This window comes from Lepisosteus oculatus, chromosome 9 (assembly GCF_040954835.1).
Source record: "Lepisosteus oculatus isolate fLepOcu1 chromosome 9, fLepOcu1.hap2, whole genome shotgun sequence".
NCBI lineage: Eukaryota > Metazoa > Chordata > Actinopteri > Semionotiformes > Lepisosteidae > Lepisosteus > Lepisosteus oculatus.
Genome location: NC_090704.1, coordinates 38658878 through 38682705, shown reverse-complemented (window position 1 = coordinate 38682705; position 23828 = coordinate 38658878). Strand labels below are relative to the sequence as shown.

At 36.4% G+C, this 23828-nt stretch overlaps 1 protein-coding gene across 1 annotated transcript in view; it reads right to left on the bottom strand.

Annotated features, from left to right (window-relative positions):
* ankfn1a (ankyrin repeat and fibronectin type III domain containing 1a) overlaps positions 1-23828 on the bottom strand; it is a 197506-nt gene that overhangs the window by 39558 nt on the left and 134120 nt on the right. The window contains exons 9-12 of the mRNA XM_069194507.1: positions 15220-15415; positions 12272-12482; positions 6187-6381; positions 4015-4128 (exon numbers count right to left, since the gene is read on the bottom strand). Coding sequence (XP_069050608.1) covers positions 4015-4128; positions 6187-6381; positions 12272-12482; positions 15220-15415 — 716 coding nt within the window. The remainder of the gene's footprint in view (positions 1-4014; positions 4129-6186; positions 6382-12271; positions 12483-15219; positions 15416-23828) is intronic.

Sequence of the window (23828 nt, the reverse complement as noted above, 5' to 3'; positions counted from 1 at the left end):
AACATTCTTTATTATTAGAAACCTATTAAATGTGCTATTTGTTTTTTCTAACTTACTGGTCACAATTGAAATTAAGTGAGGGATGTGATCCAAAAAAATAATCAGATTGATTTTGAAAGCTGTCCTGAACCAGAACCAAAAAAATGTCATTTCTGTATTGTAACTATGGAAAGACTTGAACTGCAGTATTTAACAAAATAGTTCTCACAGAGAAGCTCGTAAGTTAAAAGAAGTATTCAGTTTTTAGAGGACAAGAATCCAGACAACCAAATAAATGTAAATTACCAGAAAAGCATGTCACACACTGCAAGAAATAAATTTACTGTCTAATTGCTATGTTTTGGATTATTAATACTATAAGTAGGTCTGTACTGTTTTCTTTCTTCTGTGGCTCGTACTACAAGGCCAACATTTTTATTACAGAAATTGGAGCCATTTCTGAATGTAGAAAAAAATGAAATTCTATGCCCGTCTGTCCATTGTTGGCTACTAACAGAAATTATAATGAAAAAAACTAAACTACTGCTTTTGAAATTAAAAACGTTGCCCCCATTCTGTTACAAGTATACTAAAATATTCAGCATATACACATTTTTACTGATAATTTACATAAAAAAGAACAAAATAGTAGGATTTTAACTAATGAGCAGCAACCATATTAATTAAGAGATATTGTTTTACCACAGAAATTAACATCACATTCACATCACCACACTCTACATTTCTTTAAATAAATCCATGTACCAAACATCTGGAACAACCATTGAATGATTGTTTAATCTTGTATTTTTTTTAAGTTAAAAGTATAAGTAAGACACTTTTTGCAGAGACTTCATCAGAAAATCAATTTAGGTGCCGTTTTGCAATACAAATACAAATTGAATTTTTTTTTTTCAATATACAATCAACATATATTAACCATGTAAAAAACAACGTCATTCTAATTGAAATACTCCAAAATATAAAGGCATAAAAAATACTATTCTGGTTTCAATGAGTTATTGTGGTAGAATGAAAAATAAGCTTCAGGCAGAGTTTAAGCAAAAGCTTTTAATTGAATTGCTATTAAAACAACCAAAAGTACCTTGCAATTATCTATCATATTTACTTTATAAAGCAAACAGGAGACATTATATCTGTATCTTCAAAACCACCAATAGCAACTGACTTAGAAAAGCCAAACATTTTTTCAGACCTCTTCCTCTTTCCCACTGAAAAGGTAAATACAGAATTGTGGAGACAATAGCATGAGAATGCCAACTCTTTAAGCAGAAACATTTTAGATTGTGTTAATGGAAAACAGCATTGAAATGATCTTTCTTTTTTTTCCAACATTATTGAGAGTTTAATTGGGTGTAAGATGAGCAATGCCCAACCAAAAGGTTAAAAACAAAGCAAACAAACGAACACAAAAAACACCCCTGAAAGCAAACATGCTCTTGTGACTTTGAAGTGTCTCCACAACAGAGGGAAGGGTGAGTCCCTAGGCACAGAGACCCTTCACTCACATTCCAGGGCTGCCAAATGGGCTGAGATCCAAGGGATGGTGCCGATTTTCAACTCTGATTCATGCCAGACAAGGACATCTATCTTGACATGATGAAGTGGACAAAAGGATGCATGAAATCTATGGCATGATTCTGCAGGAAAAGGCCACAAGGACGATACCCAGAGTTTGCAAAAGAATGAAGCCTTCTTTTTCAGGTTTTTTAAGGCTGCTCCTTCCAAATTTGTTTGAATATGTATGATCAGGATACTATTTTTTTACTTTAGACTTTGATTTAGTGGATGTAGGAACAAGGTTAAAAGAGTTTGCAACCACCCCACTGTAAAACCTCTCCAATGATCACTGGACCATCATACCATTTAGAAAAATAAAGGAGCCAGCCTTGGTTTGTGAATTTAATCAGAGCTGTTGTTGTACTTAACCATGGAATCAAATATCATGAAAACGTATATGCTTTAAGTAGCTGTAATTCTTGAATGGAATATCATAAAAAGCAGAATTGTGAACAAACTTTTAAAAATTAAGCAATAAACATTTAGTTAATTTGTGTCTATGGTTCTATGAAACAGAACTTTAGTTACCTTAATTAGTTAAGGTTAACTTAGTTAACTTTAGTTACTTTTTCCTCAGTATTGCACTTATTTATTTGCACCTCCTAGGCCTTTGATAAACACAGGCCGACAGACTTTAAAAGGATTTCTTTGTATGTATGCAAAGAGTTCAGTTTAATGACCTGTGGAATGGACCTGGTTGACTTTTAAATTCCTATAAATAAATGGAATTCTGGAAGGCTAAGCCACACAAACTGAGTTGGAGTAAGTGGTCATCATGCATACAAAAGCAAACAAAATTCTTACCATTTCAGACAAAGAGAATTCAAGGTTTGAATTATGAAATATTGTACCCATTGAGTAGATAAAACATTTTCTCAGGCACTGTCTTCATTGCTGCCTTAGGGGCTTATGGCAAAAACATAATTTCTTTCAAATAAAAGAGAGAACCACATAGAAGTAAGAACCAATGCAGCTGAGAGCATGAGATCATGTTTTTTAATCCACCATTGAACTGTTGTAAATATTATGAAGGCTTTCTTCTGGGGGTACCTAAAGAGATTGTCCTGAGGTATCACATGCTCAGGAAGCATGCATTTGGGGCACAATAAAGAGAAACTGAGAAACTGAAATGCCTTCTCAAAAGCTCAAGCACAACTGCTGCTACTGAACTGTCCAGGTCTTTGGAAACACTATGTTTCACAGAGATTCCATACCAAAAGGTTAAATAAGTTTACTTACTTGTACAGTATTTGTGGCTGTATACGAGAAACATGGCATCATATTCTAACTACAGCTATTATTCATGAATGATAACTAACATTACCCTGTACTGTTATCTTACCATTACTCTTCATCTAATGGAATCATATTTTCTTCAGAAAACTTGCCAGTGTTAGGCTTGACAAGAAATGTTTTGAGCCCTTGCACAGAAAAATGTGTTTATGTTGGGAATACATTATTTTTTCATACTGAAGGCCAGTTAATGCTATGCATAATTATTAGGAATATTGTATCTATAAAAAAACTGCTACTCCTTAATTTTTCCCTTGGAAAAGAAAATATTTTCAAACTTTAAAGGGTGTAGATTTTATTGCTTAAAATACCATAATAAATCTACATCTGAAAATATGAGTGCCCTTACAAAAATGACTCCTACTAACCATGTTGTAACAATTAATTAGGAGTCACTCAAATTACCTGTAACTGTTCCAAAGATTCAGCTAGAAGTCTACACACCAGGAGGAGACTGGAGCAGACCACCCAAACCCTCAAAGACTACTCTCTTGTTGTTTCTGTTAATGACTTAAATAGCAGTGGCAGGCAAGCACTATCAGCACGCCGAGAGCATTGGGTTTTGTAAAGAAAGTACTGAACATTCATTTTGCCAGATGTTGTCTTGAGTGACTGATGGTGGGTGGGTACACTACATAAAAAATATGACTTTTACTATTTCTAAAATAAATACCACACTGAAAACTATACTAACTCACGTCACTGTATTGCATTTTAATGTGTATTTAACATAAAGAATATTTTTTTTATAGGTAAGATATCTGTTACCATTCCAGCATGAAATAAATAGCTGGGAAAGTACTCCAGTCCAGTTTTTAGTGTTCAGTATATCAGGAATATACTAAAACTTAAAAGTGGTGAAAGGCTATTTATAGCAATGTTTTAATTTGCGTATAGCAAATTGTTGTCATCTTATTTTTAATCATTTAAACAGATTAAAACATTCTAACATGGTTTCAGAAATGTCTAGCTTTGAATGACAAAACAGATTCAATCAAATAACATGAAATGTAGATCATGAAAGTTTTTTCCACTTCTTCACCCTGAATAGTGTTAATAACCGAATCATCTTTTCGGATGACAGAAGTCATAAATACATGAACAAAAGAGCCAACGTACAACAGCTGACAGTAGAAGCCTTGAATCTAATGCCTCAAATACCTTTGTATTTGGTGACTACTGCTGAGTTGATGCTCAGAGGCTCCTGGAAGGTGACAGTGAGTGATGTGCTACTCGTTACACTCAGACGGACACTGGACGGCGTCTCTGGGGCCCCTGGGACAGAAGCAAACGCCAAGAGGTCAGCAAAAACAAAGCATTTTCTAACCCCTGTTTTTCAAACAACACCAAAATAAATAAGACCACCTAAAACAACAGAGGGCAAACACCTTCTCTGGCCACCCTAAAACACAGTGCCGAGGAGACAAATGTATAAACAAGCAAAGTTTTTAGAGTTCAATTATATATTTTTGCTTGATTATTTTATTTTTTGTTCAAATATGGTTTCACTTGTACATACTTCTACGATCAGAATGTACAGCCAGACCGAGTTTCTACTTTTTAAAAATGATGACTAATGATCATTAATGATGATTGTGTTCATTTTACTCCTTAACGTAAATAGTTGCTAAGGATGGCCAAATTGTTATCTGTCATTATTAGACTTTGATCAAATTTTGATAGATAAAGAACAGAAAATACATTCTTTCTACTTTAAAGCTCGTTTTGGGTGCTTTGAGTTGCATTTTTCATTTATAACTCAAGCCAATATGCCGAAACTAATCACATCATCCAACTTCATTTCAATACCACTGGTGTCTGAGCTACAAATGGCAAATCCTAAACACAATTGTTTTAAAAAATACTCATGGCAGTTCACTGTATCTTTTAAAAGCCATCTTGTTTAGGCAGAAAAGGATTTGATAGCTTAATGAACAATGCAAAAGTACTCAAAATCACAACCTTCAATTCATACTTGGGCAGGTCATGTCCCTCATTTGGAAACTTGTTTAATCAAAACCTTTAAAACCAACAGTCAGAAGTGCCAAGATACTGTAATTCCAATTGACTGGAAGATCTGGTATTGGACTATTCCTGATAGTCACTGGCTTATAATATACATTATTTCTCCAGTGTGTGGTCTTCTGCCTTGTGTTGTTATATAGTCTTGTCTGTGTCTCTTTTTAAGAAATTTTAGACTAATGAAAAAACTGCCTCAAAAAATAACTGCATGTTAGGCATCGGCAAGCATAATTCAAAGACTTTGTGAAGGTGAGGTTGTCAATGTGGTAAACATCTTTTTGAACGCAGTGTCTTTTTCATCTGGTCAGCTGTGCCTTTTTAAACCCGGGGCAACAGAGTAGACATTGAGAGTGGCATGTTGTTTGTAGAATTGCATAGTGCAATTTGCAAACGGATTTGTGAAACAGACATGTTTGAAGAGCATCTGGTCATTACATTTTTTTTAGCTCTGAGATGTGGTCTTTGAAACTGGCGGGGATGTCTGACGGCTTAATTGCATGGAGGAGAATCATTATGAATGGTTGAACTGATTTACATTTTTCTCATGATGACAGTGTAGGTTGTCTGACATAAAGTTACATTTTCCACAGATTGCTTTTTAATTTGCCACCACTGCAGATTTTTCTGTAAACTTCACAGATGTGCTCAAATGAATCCACAGGGATCATAAGCTGTTTACATAATGCATTCAGGTATACACAGTGTACAACAAAAATTGCTAAAAAAACTAAAGAGAGCTAGGTAAACATTCCATTCTGATACACAACTCTGTACAGTAATTGTTTTTTTTTAATTCAGCCATATTTTATTTTTCACGAAATAATAAATTAATTGAAGTATGTAGAAATAAATTAATTCTACTATAATTACAAAAATGTGTTGTGCAGACACGTTGGAATACCTTCAGATACTGTTTGGTTATATTGGAAGTTTCACAAATTTGCTTCCCATATTCTTTTATACTGTTTCTGCCATAGCTGGTTTATGGATTTCCTAACACTGGTAGCAACATTTTCCACCTCTGGAGGAAGGATTAAAAAGGGCCATAGAGGGAAATATTAATTACTATATATTTAATGTTTTAACATGATAAGATGAAAGGGTTCACATTGATCAATAATACATTTTCTTTTGCCAAATTGAAAGTTTAACAATATCCATTAGACTTACAGAGAAGACTTGTTTCAGACACAGGGGACCAGTGTTTATGTACAGTTTCTGTAGTACCAAAGTAATTAATACAGTACCATTCTATATATATACAAAAAAGACCAATTAAAACATAACAATAATAATTAAGCAAACACTAACTTGCATGTTCAAACCCCGTCTTGATGCGCTTGTAGAGTTTGTATCGCCATTCCCAGGCCTTCAGTTGTTTTTCCTTTTCAGAGCTGTCCAGATTCAGTCCTTCACTCAGCACCTGAGCTGACAGTTCACTCACCCTCTGTTGGGCTTCCTGAACCACAGTGGTGAGGTGCAGGGCTCTGCTCTCCAGGCTAACAACTGTAAGACATTACATGATCAATACGAAATGTGCTTCCACTCTGGAGTCTGGCTTTTCCTTTCTAGTGTGATAAGTCAATTTTATTACAGAACACCCATTAGTCACACTACATTTTTCTTCCTTTAGTTGTTCATCAGAGATGAATGTTTTAAATTTCAATGGCCCCAGAAGCTGAAACATCAGAGAACAGAATTAAAAAAGTATAATTCTGGGATCTGCATTCAACTTGTTGACAACTTGTAGGTAGGAATCATTTGCAAGAGTCTCAGAAAGAAAACATGTTTCTATATGTCATAAAAAAGCACAGTATACAACTTTAAGGTTTTCCTTTCTTGGCACTACAGAAATATTACAAGTGATGCCAAGAATCAGGTATTCACTCAAAGAACTTCATGCCTGGCTGTTGCATTTATTCTGGTTCTCTCCTGATGTGCAAATAGGGTGTTTTGTGGAAACACAAAGCAAAGTCCCTTTTGAGCAGAATTATTTAAATTTTATGCCCTTAAATTCCACTGTCATACAGCTATAAAGCAAGCATTTGACTGATTTGATAAGTACAGTATTCAATGCTACATAGGACACCATACCTTTAAACACTGTAACAATTACCCTCCCTGGGTAATTTAACTTGTGTGGCAGGGAAATATACACAGCCCTATGTGAATCTGACCTGGTCTGTCTTAAATTAGCTATGTGTATTAGCTGTCTGTGCCTAAAGTATGCAATGTATCAGAAGATTGAATCATTGGCTAGTAACAGTAGTGATTCATAAATCATTTACTTATAATCTTTGCCTACAACTCAAATAAAGGTTATTTAAAGTTTTCTAAAATTAGAAACATAGGCCAATAATAAACCAAAGAGCTTTGTGTTTCCAGTTCCCATTTTCAAAGAATTACTGGAATAGCTGACAATGTTTATATTCAACAATTGATTACTAATAATTAGTTTTAAAGTCATGGATGGTGGATTTGTGAGATTTACTGTAACGTTTTGCATTTATTTGATTAACCCTATCACTCCTTCCTACCGCATTTGCCCTTTCATCGTCTATTTCTTGTAACATGTTTCTAACAACCTGTTTTCCGATTCTTAGAAAAACCTCAAAGGCGAGAACTGATTCATAGAAAATGGGATCAAAGAGCAGGTCATCTCAAGCAAGTTCCTACTCCACTCAGCATTGTTACAGTAAGTAAAAAAGTAAAAAGCTATGGGTATAATAAAAATATTATAAAAATACATTACTTTTCATTTTGATTAGGGTTTATTTATTTTTAAATTGCATTGAAAAGATTGACTCATTTTCTGTTAATCTAATATACAGTACTTACCATCCATCCATTCCTGTCTGACATTTGATATGTGATATTTTTACCGATTTTTTTTATTATACCCACCCAATTCTTGGAATCTCTAATTGTGTGTTTTTTGACATCTCAGCTCATGGTTTACAGACCCTGCAACCTCACACAGGAAAGAATGAGGAAATGTAGGCAGAGTTTTCTGACCTACCAATCTTCAAGCCACTCAACATTTAACATGGCACAGGCAACACAGCCCCATACTGGAGCTTCAGTGCCAATTGGATGAGTTGTACATCTATGACCAACAGCACCACAAACCTGCAAGCACCCAATTGGCCACAGGGGTCACTGTGTTTCCACACTACTCTCCACAGCACTCAGTGAATTGTGTACAACTTCTTGGTAAATACTGTACGACCCACAGTTGGCTAGTGACATTATCCAGGCTCGAACCCAAACTACTAGAGTTCACACTACACTCAGGTGAGGGCCTTTACCATCTGCGACACCAAGGAAATCTGTGTAATATTTTCAATACTCACAGCTCTTCAAAAAAAAGCTACAGCTTCTTTGATTTAGTGCACTTTACACTGACATTGTTCTGTTGTCTTCATGTACAGCAAGTGGCATTCATATTATTATGAGAACTGTTCCATTTACCCACCTGGAGCCATTATATATTCAGTGTTTAACTTTATCAATACTCATTTCTTATTAGTTAAGCCTCCTTATACAGGGTTGAAATCAGGACTGTATTACTTGGCTGTTGGTATCATTATTTTTATCGAGAAACCTCTGGAGGCTGGCACTGACTTTAAAAGAACTGCTCTATAAAGCCTTACTTCTTGAACTCAGATTATACTTCTTGTGAAAGGAGAATTTCTGGAGGTTATTTATTCAAATTAACTCATACTATCGAGTTGTAAATTGTAAAAATCGAACATACTGTATCAATAGCAATGCTTAGTAAGAATTGTAAATGGATGATTCAATACATATGTTTGATAACCTCCAGATTTCATGAAGCCTATTCACCAATTAAGAGATGCTAAAAATTAGCTACATAATAAGACAAAGAAAATAACTGCTACTGTAAGTCTCTGAAATGGAATAGTTTGTAATCAGCCTGAAGTTCATTAAAAATAAAATAGCATTTTTAATTTCTTAAATGGTTTAAATGGTATCTCAAATATGTTGATACAGAAATTCTTAAGCACACAACCTAGCAGTATACAAATGGCAACAGGAGCTAACAAAGGTGAAAAAATAATCAGATTTGTTTTTGGAATGAATTCAGTAGGAAAACCAAGAAAGAGAGAAGAGAGACAATCACGGGTGAAAATGCTTAACAATAAGAGGAATATGATCTGTTAAATCTTCACAGTTGCAAATAAAGGATTAGTTGCATTAGACCATTAGAAAGTCTATGGTAAAATACACACTTCTATTTTTAAATTGATTGCCGTTTCTTTCATTGTTCCTACAGGAGGATGACTGATGGACATGGGTCATTGGAAAGTCATTGAGCCAGCAGGCAAAGTTTACAATAGCACCTGGCTACCACTCTATAATTTGGTATCATGGGACTAATTGGAATGCAGAAAGACTGAAAATCATTGGAGAAATGAAAAATTGGAAGGCAGTTGGCTCCAGATTACATGTTTGGGTCTTGGCTGGCACTTGTGGCTTAAGGATAACTGAAGGGCTACTGTCTCCAGCAGCTTTAAATCCTAGAAGTTTACGAGCACAAGGTGGGTCTGTGGCTTCTCCGCCATAATTATTTACATCCTTTATTGAAAGCTGTAAATCCTGTTCATTGTTTTTTTTTTCTACATGAGGAGTGAGGTTGATCACTGCTAACAAGCCACGAGAAAAAGAAAGTTGTTTCTGTTCTCTTTATCACCGACTTTAGCAACGACTTTAGGCTTAGAATTAAACTAATGAGGCCTTACACTGTTGAATTAGATATGGTAAAAATCTAAAACCATGAAAAGATTTATATTTTTCTACTGCCAGCACACATTCCAGTTATGTCAAAACAGTTCTGTTTTCTTGTTATTGGAGTTGAATTCAATAATTATACAAATGTATACCTCATTGAACTGAACAAATTGTTTATTATTATTAGCAATTAATGGGAGGTTAATTTTTATAAGGGAGAATTCAAAAATCGTACTAGGAAAATAATTATAAATGTTTATCATCCTTTCTGAAAGTCATTTTAAATAATTTTCTTTTAGCAGCACAAAAAGACACTTCTACCTTTTTACAACTGTTTTTAGTTTTGTAAATTTGTAAATAAATACCTGTACATTTTTCTTTTACAAAAAAATACAGTATTTTTAGATAAACCACTTGTTGATGTTAGAATAATAAGCTATTTTTTGCTGAAAAAACCTTTATTTCTGGATACATTCAAAAAGGTAGATGAGCTATTTCATTTTATAGGCATTCTCACTATTAAACTGGTATACAAAACACAGTAGGTACAGAAGCTACACTCAGACTAAGATACAACAGACCAAGAAATATATATTTTTCTTGATTTTTGTCAAGAACCTTAATTAGGACCTTTTAAATTAAAGATATTAAAATAAAGTGAAAATTTCTCATATAATATTTTACCCACAACTTAGTGTTTAGCTGTCTTGACTATAGAATAATTATATTCTACTCTTGAGAATGAATTCAGTGAGATGAATGACCAAAAATAGAACATAAATCCATATTAAAACAATTGAGCAAATGTATGGGAATTGAATAGGTCAGGAGTTCATCATACACAGGTACAGGAAAGAAGTGATCTCATTAAAGACCAATCAGTGAGAAATTAAGTACACATACTGTCCATTCCCTCTTTGAAAAAATAAATTAAAAATTATAACTGCCCATGCTTTTCATCTGTCTTAATCTGTTTAAAGACAAGATCAATGAAAGAAATAAAAAAAACAAGAATACGAAAAAGAGAAAGTCTCTTTTGGCTACTGTTGAGAACACAATACTTTTTTGTGAACATACAAAAACCTTTCAGGTTTTCATACTAAAATGGATGCTACCTTCAAAGTCACTTCAATAACCTAAATGCTACTGCATATTCTTACGAAGCCTTAGTAATGAACCATGGCAATAAAATAAACAAATTAATACGTTGCTAAGAAAACATCTTTCACTGGGTCTTCTCAGTGTATGATAAAGTAAGTGTTGTAGACATAGAAAAAGTAATAAAGGTTCCCCCTTACTTGGAAGTCTGAGCTGCAGTGGAAAAGCTGGCAATATTAGAAGCCTTGAGGTGCAATTTCCTGTCCTCTGAAGATTGACATCTCGGTTCTAAATGTGGTTAATTGAACTAACTATAAATTAATGGTCGGGTCTGTCAATAGTGACCTGAGAGACACAGTTCTCATTGTTGACTGACTGGGAATGCCCTAAATATAAGCATTGAAAGGCCTAGGCAATCCTCATAAATTTTGTGTATGTTTTAACCCCCAGGTAAGGCGTCTGAATTGTCAAGACTGAGGCTGATTGATTTACTTGGTACTTATGGAATTATATAAATTAATACATAATACCTTGTGGGAGAAATATGGTCATGTTTATTTTCTGTTTATTTACAAGGATCGGATTGTACTGTGGTAAGAGCTTGTTTAAAGAGTTACTGCAACCCAGGTACAATAAATCACTTAATATAATTGCTGTGTGTTACATGTTACATTGGAAAACCGAAACCATCTTGTGACGAACTGTGTTACGTTTTCATAAGGTTCATCTCTCTTTGCTTTACCACATAAAATTCTGAGCCACAGTCCTTCATGTTTTATTTTAAACGGCCTTCGCCAATATACAAAAACACTGAAAAATTTGAACACTAAGGTCTTGTAACTTTTACTGTGCTGGTGAAGGGAAAGGACACCTGCTAAGGCTCTGTCACTGGAGCCGGTGGTTTAATATGCCAGCCAGACTACAAGTTATTTAAACTCCTTTGGAGGGAAACCTGTCCTGAAATGTATGAACCCTTTCTGCTGAAGTGCAAAGATCATCCATGCACAGCACACATGGATTAAAAAAATAAAAAACTGCCAGCATTATAGTTCTAATAAATTCAGTATCTTGTACAAACTGACATTTATTTAAGATTTCAAACAATACAAGTGAAGGCTGTTACCTTTATTAAAGCCTCCATGCAAGTATATCTGCTTTGATTTTTTAATATACAATTTTCAATCTTGCTGTTTTCCCATGAGAATGCAGTGCAGCAAAGCATGTAAAATTATATCTGTACAGTATATCTTTATTTTTTTCTTTTAATTTATACTTCAAGCTTCAACTATAGTACATGAAATTCACAGCTGTTGTAAAACTGCTACTTAAAAAACTTAAAGAAATTGTCAGTTTTGAGAGACCACCACTGTCTACTCCATCTCAGCTGCTGTAAAATTTAAATAAGCTTTTTAAAGTCTGACTGAAAAAGAAGAGAAAAGATCATAATTGTGAAAGATATACTTAGAATTGGCATTTGTTTTACTGTGAAGTGAAAAAGAAAAAACAGGTGAAACACACTTGTCATAGATCAGTGTTCCATACTCACAATGCGGGCTCTCTTTGGCTCCAGCCTTCAGAAGGAGCTTGGCCATGGGAACGTTGTTGGTCATGATGGCGATGTCCAAGGGCGTCAGGCCCTCACTGTTGGGGGTGTTGAGGTCCAGCTCATCGGCCGTGTACTGATAGAGCAGGATCTGAACTGCATCCAGGTCCTGCTGCTCCACTGCCTCAAACAGGGCCTCACTGCACTGTACATTCTATCATTCAAAACAGGGAGAGAATGACACACAGTCACTGCAGAAGACCTACCACGAAACCCCATTCACCTTCCAGGATGAAACAGTGTTATTACCTAGTCCTGAGCCTGCATACACATACTGTACTACAATCCCTTTCAACTTAAATCAGTGATAATCTTCACATTTCCTTTTGTTTTTATCAATTTTATCCATTTGTCAAAGCCATCAAGATGAGTTATGACCTATTGTAATAAGTAGCATCCTGGCAAGGAAAAAAAAATAGGTACTTGTCCTATTTCATTATGGTTAGCGATTCTGACTGAAGTGGAGGACTTGTCATTGTGGTTAACAGTAATGACAATTGACCTCAACCATAGAGTTCATTGCAGATATATGAGGCAAAAAGATCCCCATTCATTTTAGACAGATGACATTAGAATTTTTCTTTCTAAAATGACCATGTCCAGCAGTTCATTATAAAGTGGTCGATATTTCTGATCTGTCAACACAGATTAGATTAAATTTAATTGACATTATGCTTCACTGTACCAGACCTTTCTTAAAACAGGCAACGCACTGACATTTTATGTTTCATAAAGATAAACGCATTTAAATAATGTTTATAAAACAGTAATAATAAAGAAAAAATAATTTAACAAAAAAACGAAATATAGAGAGTTTTCTGTAAAAGCTTGTTGTCATATTTTGGTTAAACGCTCAAAAATACATTCCAAAAACTAAGTAGTAAAGGAATCAGCTTCATTTTTGCGATAAAAATGTGATAAACTGACTTTAAATTTAAAATTTAATTGCAAAGACAGTTGTGAAATGTGCTATAGTTGTCCCCTGCAATTAACACTTATTTTCATACAAAATGAATAAAATTACATTTAATGTATGCCCATGACAAGACAACAAACACAAATCACTGACAGACTGAACAGCTGTGCTCTCCACTATGTTCTACAAAAAAGACACTAAAGCCTGGTCACAGAACATTATGCAATATTTGTTAAAAAGACACCTTGACATAACACCATATAATTCTACTGTAAATCATAGCAGGACACAAAACAGTAAGATTTCCAGAACCGCAGGGATGTCTTCCCTTTTCAACCCATTCCTTTCTCAACTATTCATTCCACTGTGTGTAATTGTGTAACCCCAATATACATGTACATGTACATATACAATATACTGTACACGTCCAGTACTATATGTCTATTTGACTGTGGGTACTGTGAAGAAAATGTAATGAACAGATTTCCATTCAAAGAAAATCACTTATGTCTGCAAAGAGTTGTGGCACGTAGGACACTATCCCAGAAGCACAGGGCGCAGTGAGAGATTACCCACATAGATGGGACGACACTAATCAGTCACTCACAAATACAATGTAAATTCAGAGGCAGCAGTTAAACTGGCCAACATGTCCTTGGAAGTTGAGGACACCAAAGTAATCAGAAAATAGCCACACAGATATACGTGGAGAGCATGCAAACTGTACTGGGCAGTCTGGAATGAACTCCAGGACCCAAGAGTTATGAGGAAGTATCACTAATAGCCATGCCATTGTGATGCTTCTCCCACTCCAACAAATTTCCCCAGGCAGAAAAGCCTAATTTTCAGTACAAGGCAGAAATAAAAGGGCTAATGCCTAGTACTTTATAAGACACCTGGAAAACAGGAAAAGGAAAAGACAACAGGAAAAGACGTGAAAAAGAAAAAGTTATCTGTCTTTAACTATCTGTCTATAGTGATATACTGTATGGTCTTTATGCCATATATGTTATCAAAGGGTTCCTTAATAACATTTTTGTTTTTGTTTTTGCATATGCATAAATTAAATTTAACTTTAAAATGCCTGTTGTTTTTGAAGAACTAAATACATAATATATATAGAAATAAAAAATAGTTTTAAAGACATAGTTTATAGAGTCCTACACATTACACGTCTAAAACCACTTTTGGAAAAATTCAGATATTCTACATTTAGTATGTATTTACATGTCTCTAATATAGTCGGTATAGCATATACGTAGTGATAATGTAACACAGGAAAACACATTAGAAAAGCATAAAAAGACATTGTCATTCTGCTAAACACATAAAAGGTACTACAACGGGGAAGAATGAAGAAGGATGCATACCCCAATTGCAAAAATCATGTAATTTAAGGAGCAGAAATCAACAAAGCACTACAAAAACATTTGCCTGAAACAGGAAAAAATAACACATTTTATGAGTATCAGGACTTCAAAGCAAAAGTTATTACAAAATTAATTTTGTTTCTATAGCACCAGTAATGAAAAATTTCCGAACACTGTAATTAAGAAAACCCAAAAGGAAATGCTCTCATAGCCCCGATAGACAGTTTAATTTTACACAAGACACTGTAATAAAGTAGCAGGGCTCAGGAAGCTGATGCAGACACTAACGAGCGTGGGAAGCAAAAATTATGCAAAGGAGTATAAATCCATGAAAATACTTTCTTGTTTTCCATTTCTAAATATTTATATAACATTCAAGATGTGGAACTCTACAAACCCTAAACTGAGCAAAAGTGAACTATTTTCCAATTAACTAATAGGTGTCTAGACTAGAAACCGTTTGGCAATTCTGAAGAGGACCATGGCCTATAGATTGGTGGATTCTATACAGTAGGTCTGAATCTAATAATTATGTTTTTATTTGCCTGCTAACCCTTTTTTCAGTTAGCGTGCGTGCGTTAAGGAATACCGCGTGAAACACTCACCACAGAAGTTTTCCTGAAACGATCAGAACGGCCAAAGAAATAGGCCTCATCAAAAGAGGAGTGACTCCCTTTGAGCTTCTCCGAGAGGTTGCGGTAGAGGCGCTTGGCGGCGCTGGGCGAGGAGGGGCCGCTGCTCTTCTTGGCATGTGAGAGGTGCAGGTTCTGCATTTGCTGAGTCATACTGACAGAGAAATTCCTGTGGAGAAGCATGGAAGCCAAAAGTGTAACTTCCCTTCATGGGCTACCACAGGCATGATCATTTTCAACCTTTTCATTCTCTTTCAGCTCAGAAAAAATGGACATGACATGTCTGGAAAGGGATTTCTCATTAAGTTCTCAGAGGTGGAACAGTTAATACACAAAGTAATACTTTCCATGCAGAAAGGGAAAGAAAGAGACACAATTTTTCAACTGTAGAGCCTTCTTCAGGTGTGGTATCTCTTTTTTTTCCCTTTCACCATGGAACAAACATTTACCTGTTCCTTTGCAGCCGACACCTGCTGACACAGCTACTTACATGAGTTTTTTCAAAACAAGAGTTTACCCTTTCTATGACATATTTTATACAGAAAAATGAATAACACCTGATTTGCAAAGATTTGCAACTGGTTTATGGAATATATTCCATCATGTCAAACCTGCATGCGTGCCTCGCAGTGAACATTCCAGAACAGAGATGAGATCAACATGTTTTTATTTATAACTTTAACTTTTTTGAAAAGGGAAAAATGACAAACAGCAACAGTGTTCATTTGCATTGGATGCTTAAGTTTGTGGGGTTTGTCATGATGCAGTAGTGAAAGTTATAATAGAAACTGGGCTGTTAGCAAGATGTGATCTCATAGAAAGAACATGGAATATACGGACCATGGAATCAAGCTGTGTAGGGTATAGAAGACAGAAAAATCAAGTTCTAAATCTAAAAGTTTAAAAACTAGCCTTGTTATGAAGACTAAATGTAGCTATAAATCACAAAACCAGATTTTCATGACAGACGCTTCAGATCCTGTGCACTTTGGATTACACACAATTGGTCTCAAAGATGGAGAAAGCAATTTGACTTTGCTAGGTTCACATACGAAGCCCCAAAAATTCACAAACAAAAATTGGGACTTCTGTAGGTGCTTCTTTCTACATTTTCCCTCTCCCATGTATTACTAATGTGACATGCCCATAGGCTCTGTAATGTCTGACATGATTAAATTAGCATTGAAAGGTAAGCAAGTGGAAAGTGAGTGGGCACAAAATGTCTGTGTACATTAAAGATGTGTTTTCTCAGAGAAGCGCAGATTTCAGTTTAATACATGCTGGAGTGCAGCAGCTCCCATGCTGGCCTGTGTGAAATGAGACGAGAGGCTCAGCTCTTGCCTGGGGAGAACTGCGCTTGTTATATAACATTATATAACAAGCCACTACAAGATGCTATCTGATTGAATAACCATTCAGGCAGAGCGTGTCTGAAGAAACTGGATACGCTTATTAAATACAGGAAAAATAATATACGCTTTTGCAAGGGGACATAATATTAATAAAATATAGGTATTTAAGAGGTAAAAGGTAAAATAAGGGCAAAGAGGGGGTAGCTGATTATCACCCTTTACAAAACTTTAATAATACACTAAAAGCATATCAGAAAATCGAAAAAACAATACTGAATGAACATTTTGATTTATCATTTTTATCTCTCCTTTTTATGGTTTTACTTTAAAAAATTGAAATCACCATTTTTTTTTCTTTTTATGCAACCAGTTTTGGAACTGCCAATTGTTAAACTATTCATTTTTTAGTTAGAACCATTGTACCAGCATACCAGCACAGGAAAGACCCATAGTTTACAGTCCTTTAAAATATACACATCAACTGCATATTTATATTGAGTAGTTCAAGTACTGTAGGTAGCTGCGTCAGCATGCGTAGGCTGCAAAGCCTGAAGAAGGCTCCACAGCCGAAACATTGAGTTTCCTTTCTTGTTTACTTGTTCCTTTGCATATTTATACTCCAGGTCCTAAAGCTCAGGCAGCAAAGTTATGCATTAGATGGAGGCGAGAGTCAGTACTCACTGATTACACCACTTTAACATACTGTAACTCACTATAACAACACAGGCAGCCAGCAAAGCTGACTGATTTCAGACTCTCCCAAACCTGGCACTGCTCTGCCAGATACACTATGTTCTTCTGTATTCACAACTGGCTAATGATCTATTCCAGGCTGAAACAAGCATTTGTTGTGATACTAGCTGAAATATGTGACCCAAGCAAAAGGTTATGTAAAACGCTGATATAGAGCACCTGATATTGTAAGCACTGGCCAAATGTTGGGAACCTAAACCCAATGTGTTTAGTGCCTCTCTACATGGCAAGCACTGCACTATTTGATTGGCTTCAGGAACAGACTTTCATCGCCTTCATTGGCCAGAACAATGTTCGGCTGTCACTCCAGTTGAAAATAGTAAAACCAGTAGAACCTGCAGTTCAATTCCACACACTATTAACCACATAGAGTGCATGTAGCAGATTCCACTCAAACAATAGTAGGAGATTAGGCTGAATAGATTTATGCTGTTCTTGCTACTGTACTTACAAAGGCTCAATACACTATTCAATAATTTTCCTAATATTTTGGCCAGGGCCTGTATAATTTTTTTAATTAAGTTCAGAATGTTTTCGGATTTACAGATCATCCCTATGAAGAGCACATACAGCACACACATTGGTTATACAGTACAAAATTGAAAAACATCAAAACAAAAACTACATTTTAAAAATCTGCTTTAATTTCCTTTCAGCCGATAGAAGAAAAACAAAATGTTGCAATATAATTGGCGGTGACAAAGCAAACCATCTTTCTTAACATAAGGACAGATTTTTTTATGATTTACATCACCTCAGAGCTCTTCAGCATAACAAATATGAATTTATAAAATTCCCTCTAGATCTGTAGCAAACACAAAGATAAGCTAAATCCAAGTCAAACTCCTTTTCTAAGACAATTGTATCTCTGCAGAGACAAGTAATGCTTCCTAAATTATAAATTGATTGGGAGGTTTATCAAGGCTATAGCTTTACACTGGCATAAAGCTCTGTGGTAACACTTTCATTTTTTAAATGGTTCACAGTTTCATCTTCCTAGATTACATTAATATCTAGAGCACGTAATAAGAGACAGTATTTCAAAGAACTGATAACTGCATGTTTTTCAGCTGAAGTGATGGAAACAATTTTTTTATTTATTAAAGTTTATCACTAAAGAGGTGTAGGTTTGCACATAATTCATCGAAATTAATATAGATTTTCTTAGTGTCTTTGTGGCTTATTACATTTACTGTATATGCGATAAAACAATTTAATTTATCCTGTGGCTGAAATACAAGTAAAACAAAATTAATTTTCTTCATGCTTTTTTTCTTACAATTATAGCACTAATTTTCAAACTCTACAGACACTTGATAGTCCCTATCACTCAATAGTTTACAGTCACATGATAAGGGAATGAATACAAGCTACAATAATGTTTATGAATCAGATGAAGCATCAGTCATACGGTAGCTTAGACTGCTATGCAGTGAACAAAAGAATCCTAAGCACTGATGCACTTTGAAAAGTTCCACATTTCTGGACAAATGAGGTTAGTAAACACAATCAGGAGCTACAAATATAAGAAAGGTTACTATTGGGAGGAGGCCATTTGGGTCTTCTAGGCTATCTGGAATTTTGTAGTTAATTGATCCAAGAATCTCATCCCACTGTTGCTTGAAAGAAACCAGGGTATCGACATCAACAACAAAGATTGACTGCTTGCTCCATACCCCCTCAACCCTTTGAGGAAATAAGTGCCTCCTGTTTTGGGTTTTAAATGTAGTACTTCCAACTTCCAAAAAGAATGCAAGGCATTGGATATTCAACAGCCAAGAAATTAAGACATTATAATTAACGTACTGTATATGCCAGCAAGAGATGTGAATGGTGATTGAGATTTTAATGAAAGTTAAGGATGGCAGCCAACAAGTAAACTCTGCTACTGTAACTCAAAATATCACAACAAAAATTAACACCTATATTAGACTGGAGAGCAATTTGGGCATCTAGATAGCCCGAGCAATGAAGGACATGCATATCATGTCAACCTTTCCAAGATTAACCAGGAGGGACTGTTTCAATTTAAACCAACAGTCATCTAAAGAGGGCATTATTCTAAAATAAAATATTGAGCCATGTTATAAGAAAAAAAGCAGACTATATATCACAGCTTCTGGTCTATTCAGTAAAGAGAGAAATTTGTTGAGCAAGTAAAAGCTTTGACGTTCTTCAGAATTTGAGCAAGTATGTCCAGTTCTGGGATTCATCATATTAATTGTGTCGATTCTTCAGACCAATATTGGTTATACCTTGCATAAGGAAAAGTTTAGAACTACACTATTTGTCATGCACGGGTGAATGAGATTGGGCAGACTTTCTATTAGACTGGTTGTCTTCCAATTAGGCAGACAATCTAGCTCTTAATCAGCTCCAAAGGTGATTACAGTATTTAAGGTAGTTTTCCCCCACTGATCAGTACTTTGACATTTGACCAAAGCGACTTATCCGCTTTCCAAAAATAAAAGCTTTTTTCTCAGATACGTCTTAGAGTACTGATCCAGTGGACACTCAGCTTCAACCTAGCTAACAATTACCAGCCTCCCAATCTGCTCAATCCGTTGATTTCCCCCTATTTTTCTCTAGCTGGTTTCGCTGTCATTTTTCAAAAACACCCCCATTCCCCCTTTACCAGCGCTGAAAACCAGTCAGCTTTTTTCCCCGCTGGACTTCAGCTATCACTCAGCTCACCCAGCTACCTCACATCTCCATTCATCAGCTTCATTCAGCCTGCCTGCTTCTTCTCTCATCATGATCCACACACAACACAGCCACTCTCTCTCCAAGCCTCTCCAGAAAACCTCAAAGAGCACTCCGAGTTCTGTGCTTGGGCTTCGGCCTCTCATTCGGCCTCTCTGGCAACACTGTAAGGATCATGTTTTTCGACTTCTCCAGTGCCTTCAATACCATCCAGCCCTTACTTCTAAGGAGGAAGCTGGAGGAGATGCAAGTCGATGCCTCCATGACCTCGTGGATCACTGACTACCTGACGGGCAGACCACAGTCTGTGAGACTTCAGAACTGTGTGTCTGAACTGGTAGTGAGTAACACAGGGGCACCTCAAGGGACAGTTCTTTCTCCATTCCTCTTCACCCTCTATACTTCGGACTTTAAGTACAACTCAAAGTCATGCCACCTGCAAAAGTTCTCAGATGACTCTGCAATTGTGGGATGTATCAAGGGTGAGCAGGAGGAGGAGTACAGAGGACTGGTCAGCAGCTTTGTGGAGTGGTGTGGGGTGAACCACTTGGAACTGAATGTTACAAAGACAAAGGAACTGGTGGTAGATTTCAGGAGGAAAAAGGTCAAACCTACTCATGTCTACATCCATGGGAGTGGCGTGGAGATGGTGGACTCGTACAAGTACCTGGGAGTGCACATCGACGATAGACTGGAATGGTCTAAGAACATTGAGGCCATCTATAAGAACGGACAGAGCCGACTTTACTTCTTGAGGTGCTACACATGTTTTATCAGTCGGTGGTAGCGAGTGCCATTTTCTACGCAGTGGTGTGCTGGGGCTCTGGGATTAGAGCAGTAGATTCCAAAAGGCTGAACAAGCTCATCAGGAGAGCAAGCTCTGTCATTGGGTCTGACCTGGACCCCTTGGAGGTAGTGGCTGAGAGGAGAATGATGTCCAAACTAGAGGCCATCATGGACAACTTCTCCCATCCCCTCTATGACAGGCTTGCAGGAATGAAGAGCACGTTCAGCAATAGACTGATTCATCCACGGTGCGACAGGGAGCGCTACAGGAGGTCATTCTTGCCGTCTGCCATAAGACTGTACAACGCATCCACCTTGCGTCTTGGCAGAGGCAACAGCGACAGTGACCTGTTTCTGGACTAAACGCATATACACATCTACTGCTACATCTGTTCTCTTTCTTTTTCTTTTTCTTTTTCCCGTTTACAACCACTTTTGTGCAATATATGCCAGGGACCTGTGCAATACATTTATATTTATATTTATATCTATGGTTACATCTATATTTATATTCATACGTGTGATACGATTTTCTGTGTACTGTTCTGTTCTAGTTTCCTCTTGTGTGTCCGGACTGTGAGTAACTCTTGTATTGTATTGTATTGTATGTATTGTACTATTATTATATAATTTGTTACACTGTGGCTGTGTTGTGTGTGTTAAGCTGCTGTTGCACTGCAATTTCCCTCACGGGATCAATAAAGTATCTATCTATCCCACTGCAGCTCTATTTAAGAGCAGCTGCAGCATAACCGTATTAATCTGATTCATGACATGTCAGTGACATGAGCAGTTCAAGAAAACCCGTGATTTTTCAAAATTGACCAACAATGATCTTTGTTACTTGCTAGTTGCTAATTGATCCAAGGATGTCAACTGTATGTTTCTGCGTGGTGCATCCTGATTTCATGAGTCAATGACTTGGATCATCTCAAATAAGCAAAATGTGGACTAAATGACTAAACCTAAGCTCACGAGTTCCTTATTTTGACTGGCAATGCTTTTTCCTGTGAGTTACCAATTGAAATTCAACCAAGGATAGTCTGATTCATCTGAAAAGGCCAACAACAGTGGCACATGTTGCGTGTTATGTTGAGCTTTGATTTATAGGCTCAATGATTCACCATAAGCAGTTTGTTTGATCCAGCACATTGTGACTCAGGATGATGAAGAATCTTTTTAAAGACATAATTTTAAACATACTTAATAACATAAACATAAAGCAGCTCTATGCCTTGCACTTACAAAGGTGCAGGAAACATGGGTTAAGTCATTAATGTAACAAAATTCTAGTTTCTGGAAATTTACATTTCACACTTGTCGTACAGCTTCAGAATATCAAGCTGGATAAGTATATTCTCAAATATACAAAAGTAACACAGGGAAATTCACAGTTGAGTGAAGAGTACCAGTACTTTGAAGAGAAAAACAGTGCTTACATATTTATACTTTTTACAAGTTTTTATGACTTTTAAATAACTGACCATTCATATTTTTATATTATTGGACTGTACATCTACCAATTAGGAATCAGCAGTTGTTTTAAGATATGGCTCTTCTGTAATGAGTCTTGTTCCCACAGTGGGAGAGAATGAGATACATACTGTATACATGCTCCTCCAACACACCTAACTGCAGAGCCATTTGTGATTTCATTCACTGCATGCCACACAGTGCACAACAGCAGAGGAAGCGCCATACATAGGACTTGCACCTCTCTGCCTGATGTCAGTTACTCAGGAATATGGAGTTGCTGCATGCAAGAAAACTGATTAGCTGGGCCAAAAAATCTTAATTGAATCCACACAATATTCAAAATAGGCAATGCTGTGACCCTGCACGGGGACCCTCCACTCACAGTCCCCCTTGATATCTTCATGACTTTTTCTTTTTAAAAGTTGTTTTAATCTTCCAGAAAAAACATTCTAAGTTTCTGTTCAGTATCTTTAACTTAACTTAATGTGACAAAACATAAGGTAAAAACAAGTTAGCTTTTCATGCTCGTAGGCAGAAATTCTAGGAGATTCCGAAGGATTTTTACAATAGAACTCAAACCAATCAATAAAATTTCTAGGTTCACATAGTACTGTGACGATAAATGATTATTTCTGTTTTCTAGTATTTGTAAGGCGACATGACAGTGCCAGTGTCACGATTTGAATCCCTCCCCCTTAAGGGCTCTCCGGCTCTTTCGCATTTCACCCGATCTCCTGCAATTGCCTCCTGTTCCAGTCTGCCCTTTAAAAGCCAGATGCTCCCACTGTTCCGGGCTCAGTATTGGAAGACGGATGCCACAAGGTTTGCCTGTTTTCCGGGTTGTCTGAAGGCAAGCCTTTTCCCCGGCGTCCTGACCATCTGCGTCCAGGGCTTGGAGCGCCTGGCCCCGTTCCCTTTTTTATTCCCCCGACCCTTCGCCAGATCCCGTTCCGGCTTTTAACTTAATTTGTCTTTGTCTTGGATTGATCACCTGGCTTTGGACATATGGCTACCCATGGATTTCCCTACGAACACCCTTTGGACTTGTTTGCCTGGACCTTGCCCCCTGAGCACCTTCATCACGCCCCCCCTGTTCGTCTACTAGCCATGTTCCTTGTCTCCTCCCCATGTCTGTTCACTCCCTTCCAGACTGGGCGTCCGCATAGGGTTCTGAAAGACGCTACGTGACAGCAAGCATTTTTCAGAACCCTAAACTACTGTGGGTTATCAGAGATTCCAAATAAAAATGGACACAGTGAACCTGACATTAAGCTGTAATTAAATTGTAACAAAAGCATGGTTTTTGATATCTTCCCTAGTCGTAATTCAGGCAACCTTTGCCTACTACTGTTGCTTTAAAGTGAAGATGTCCTAAGAATTTTACTTAAAATCTTGATAGACTGCCAAAGATAGAACTACTACTGAACTACTGATAGAGTAACGATCATTTATACTATAGATTTATTGTTAAAGGTTTGTGCGTCCTATATTTATTTTTTAGATTTGAAAATG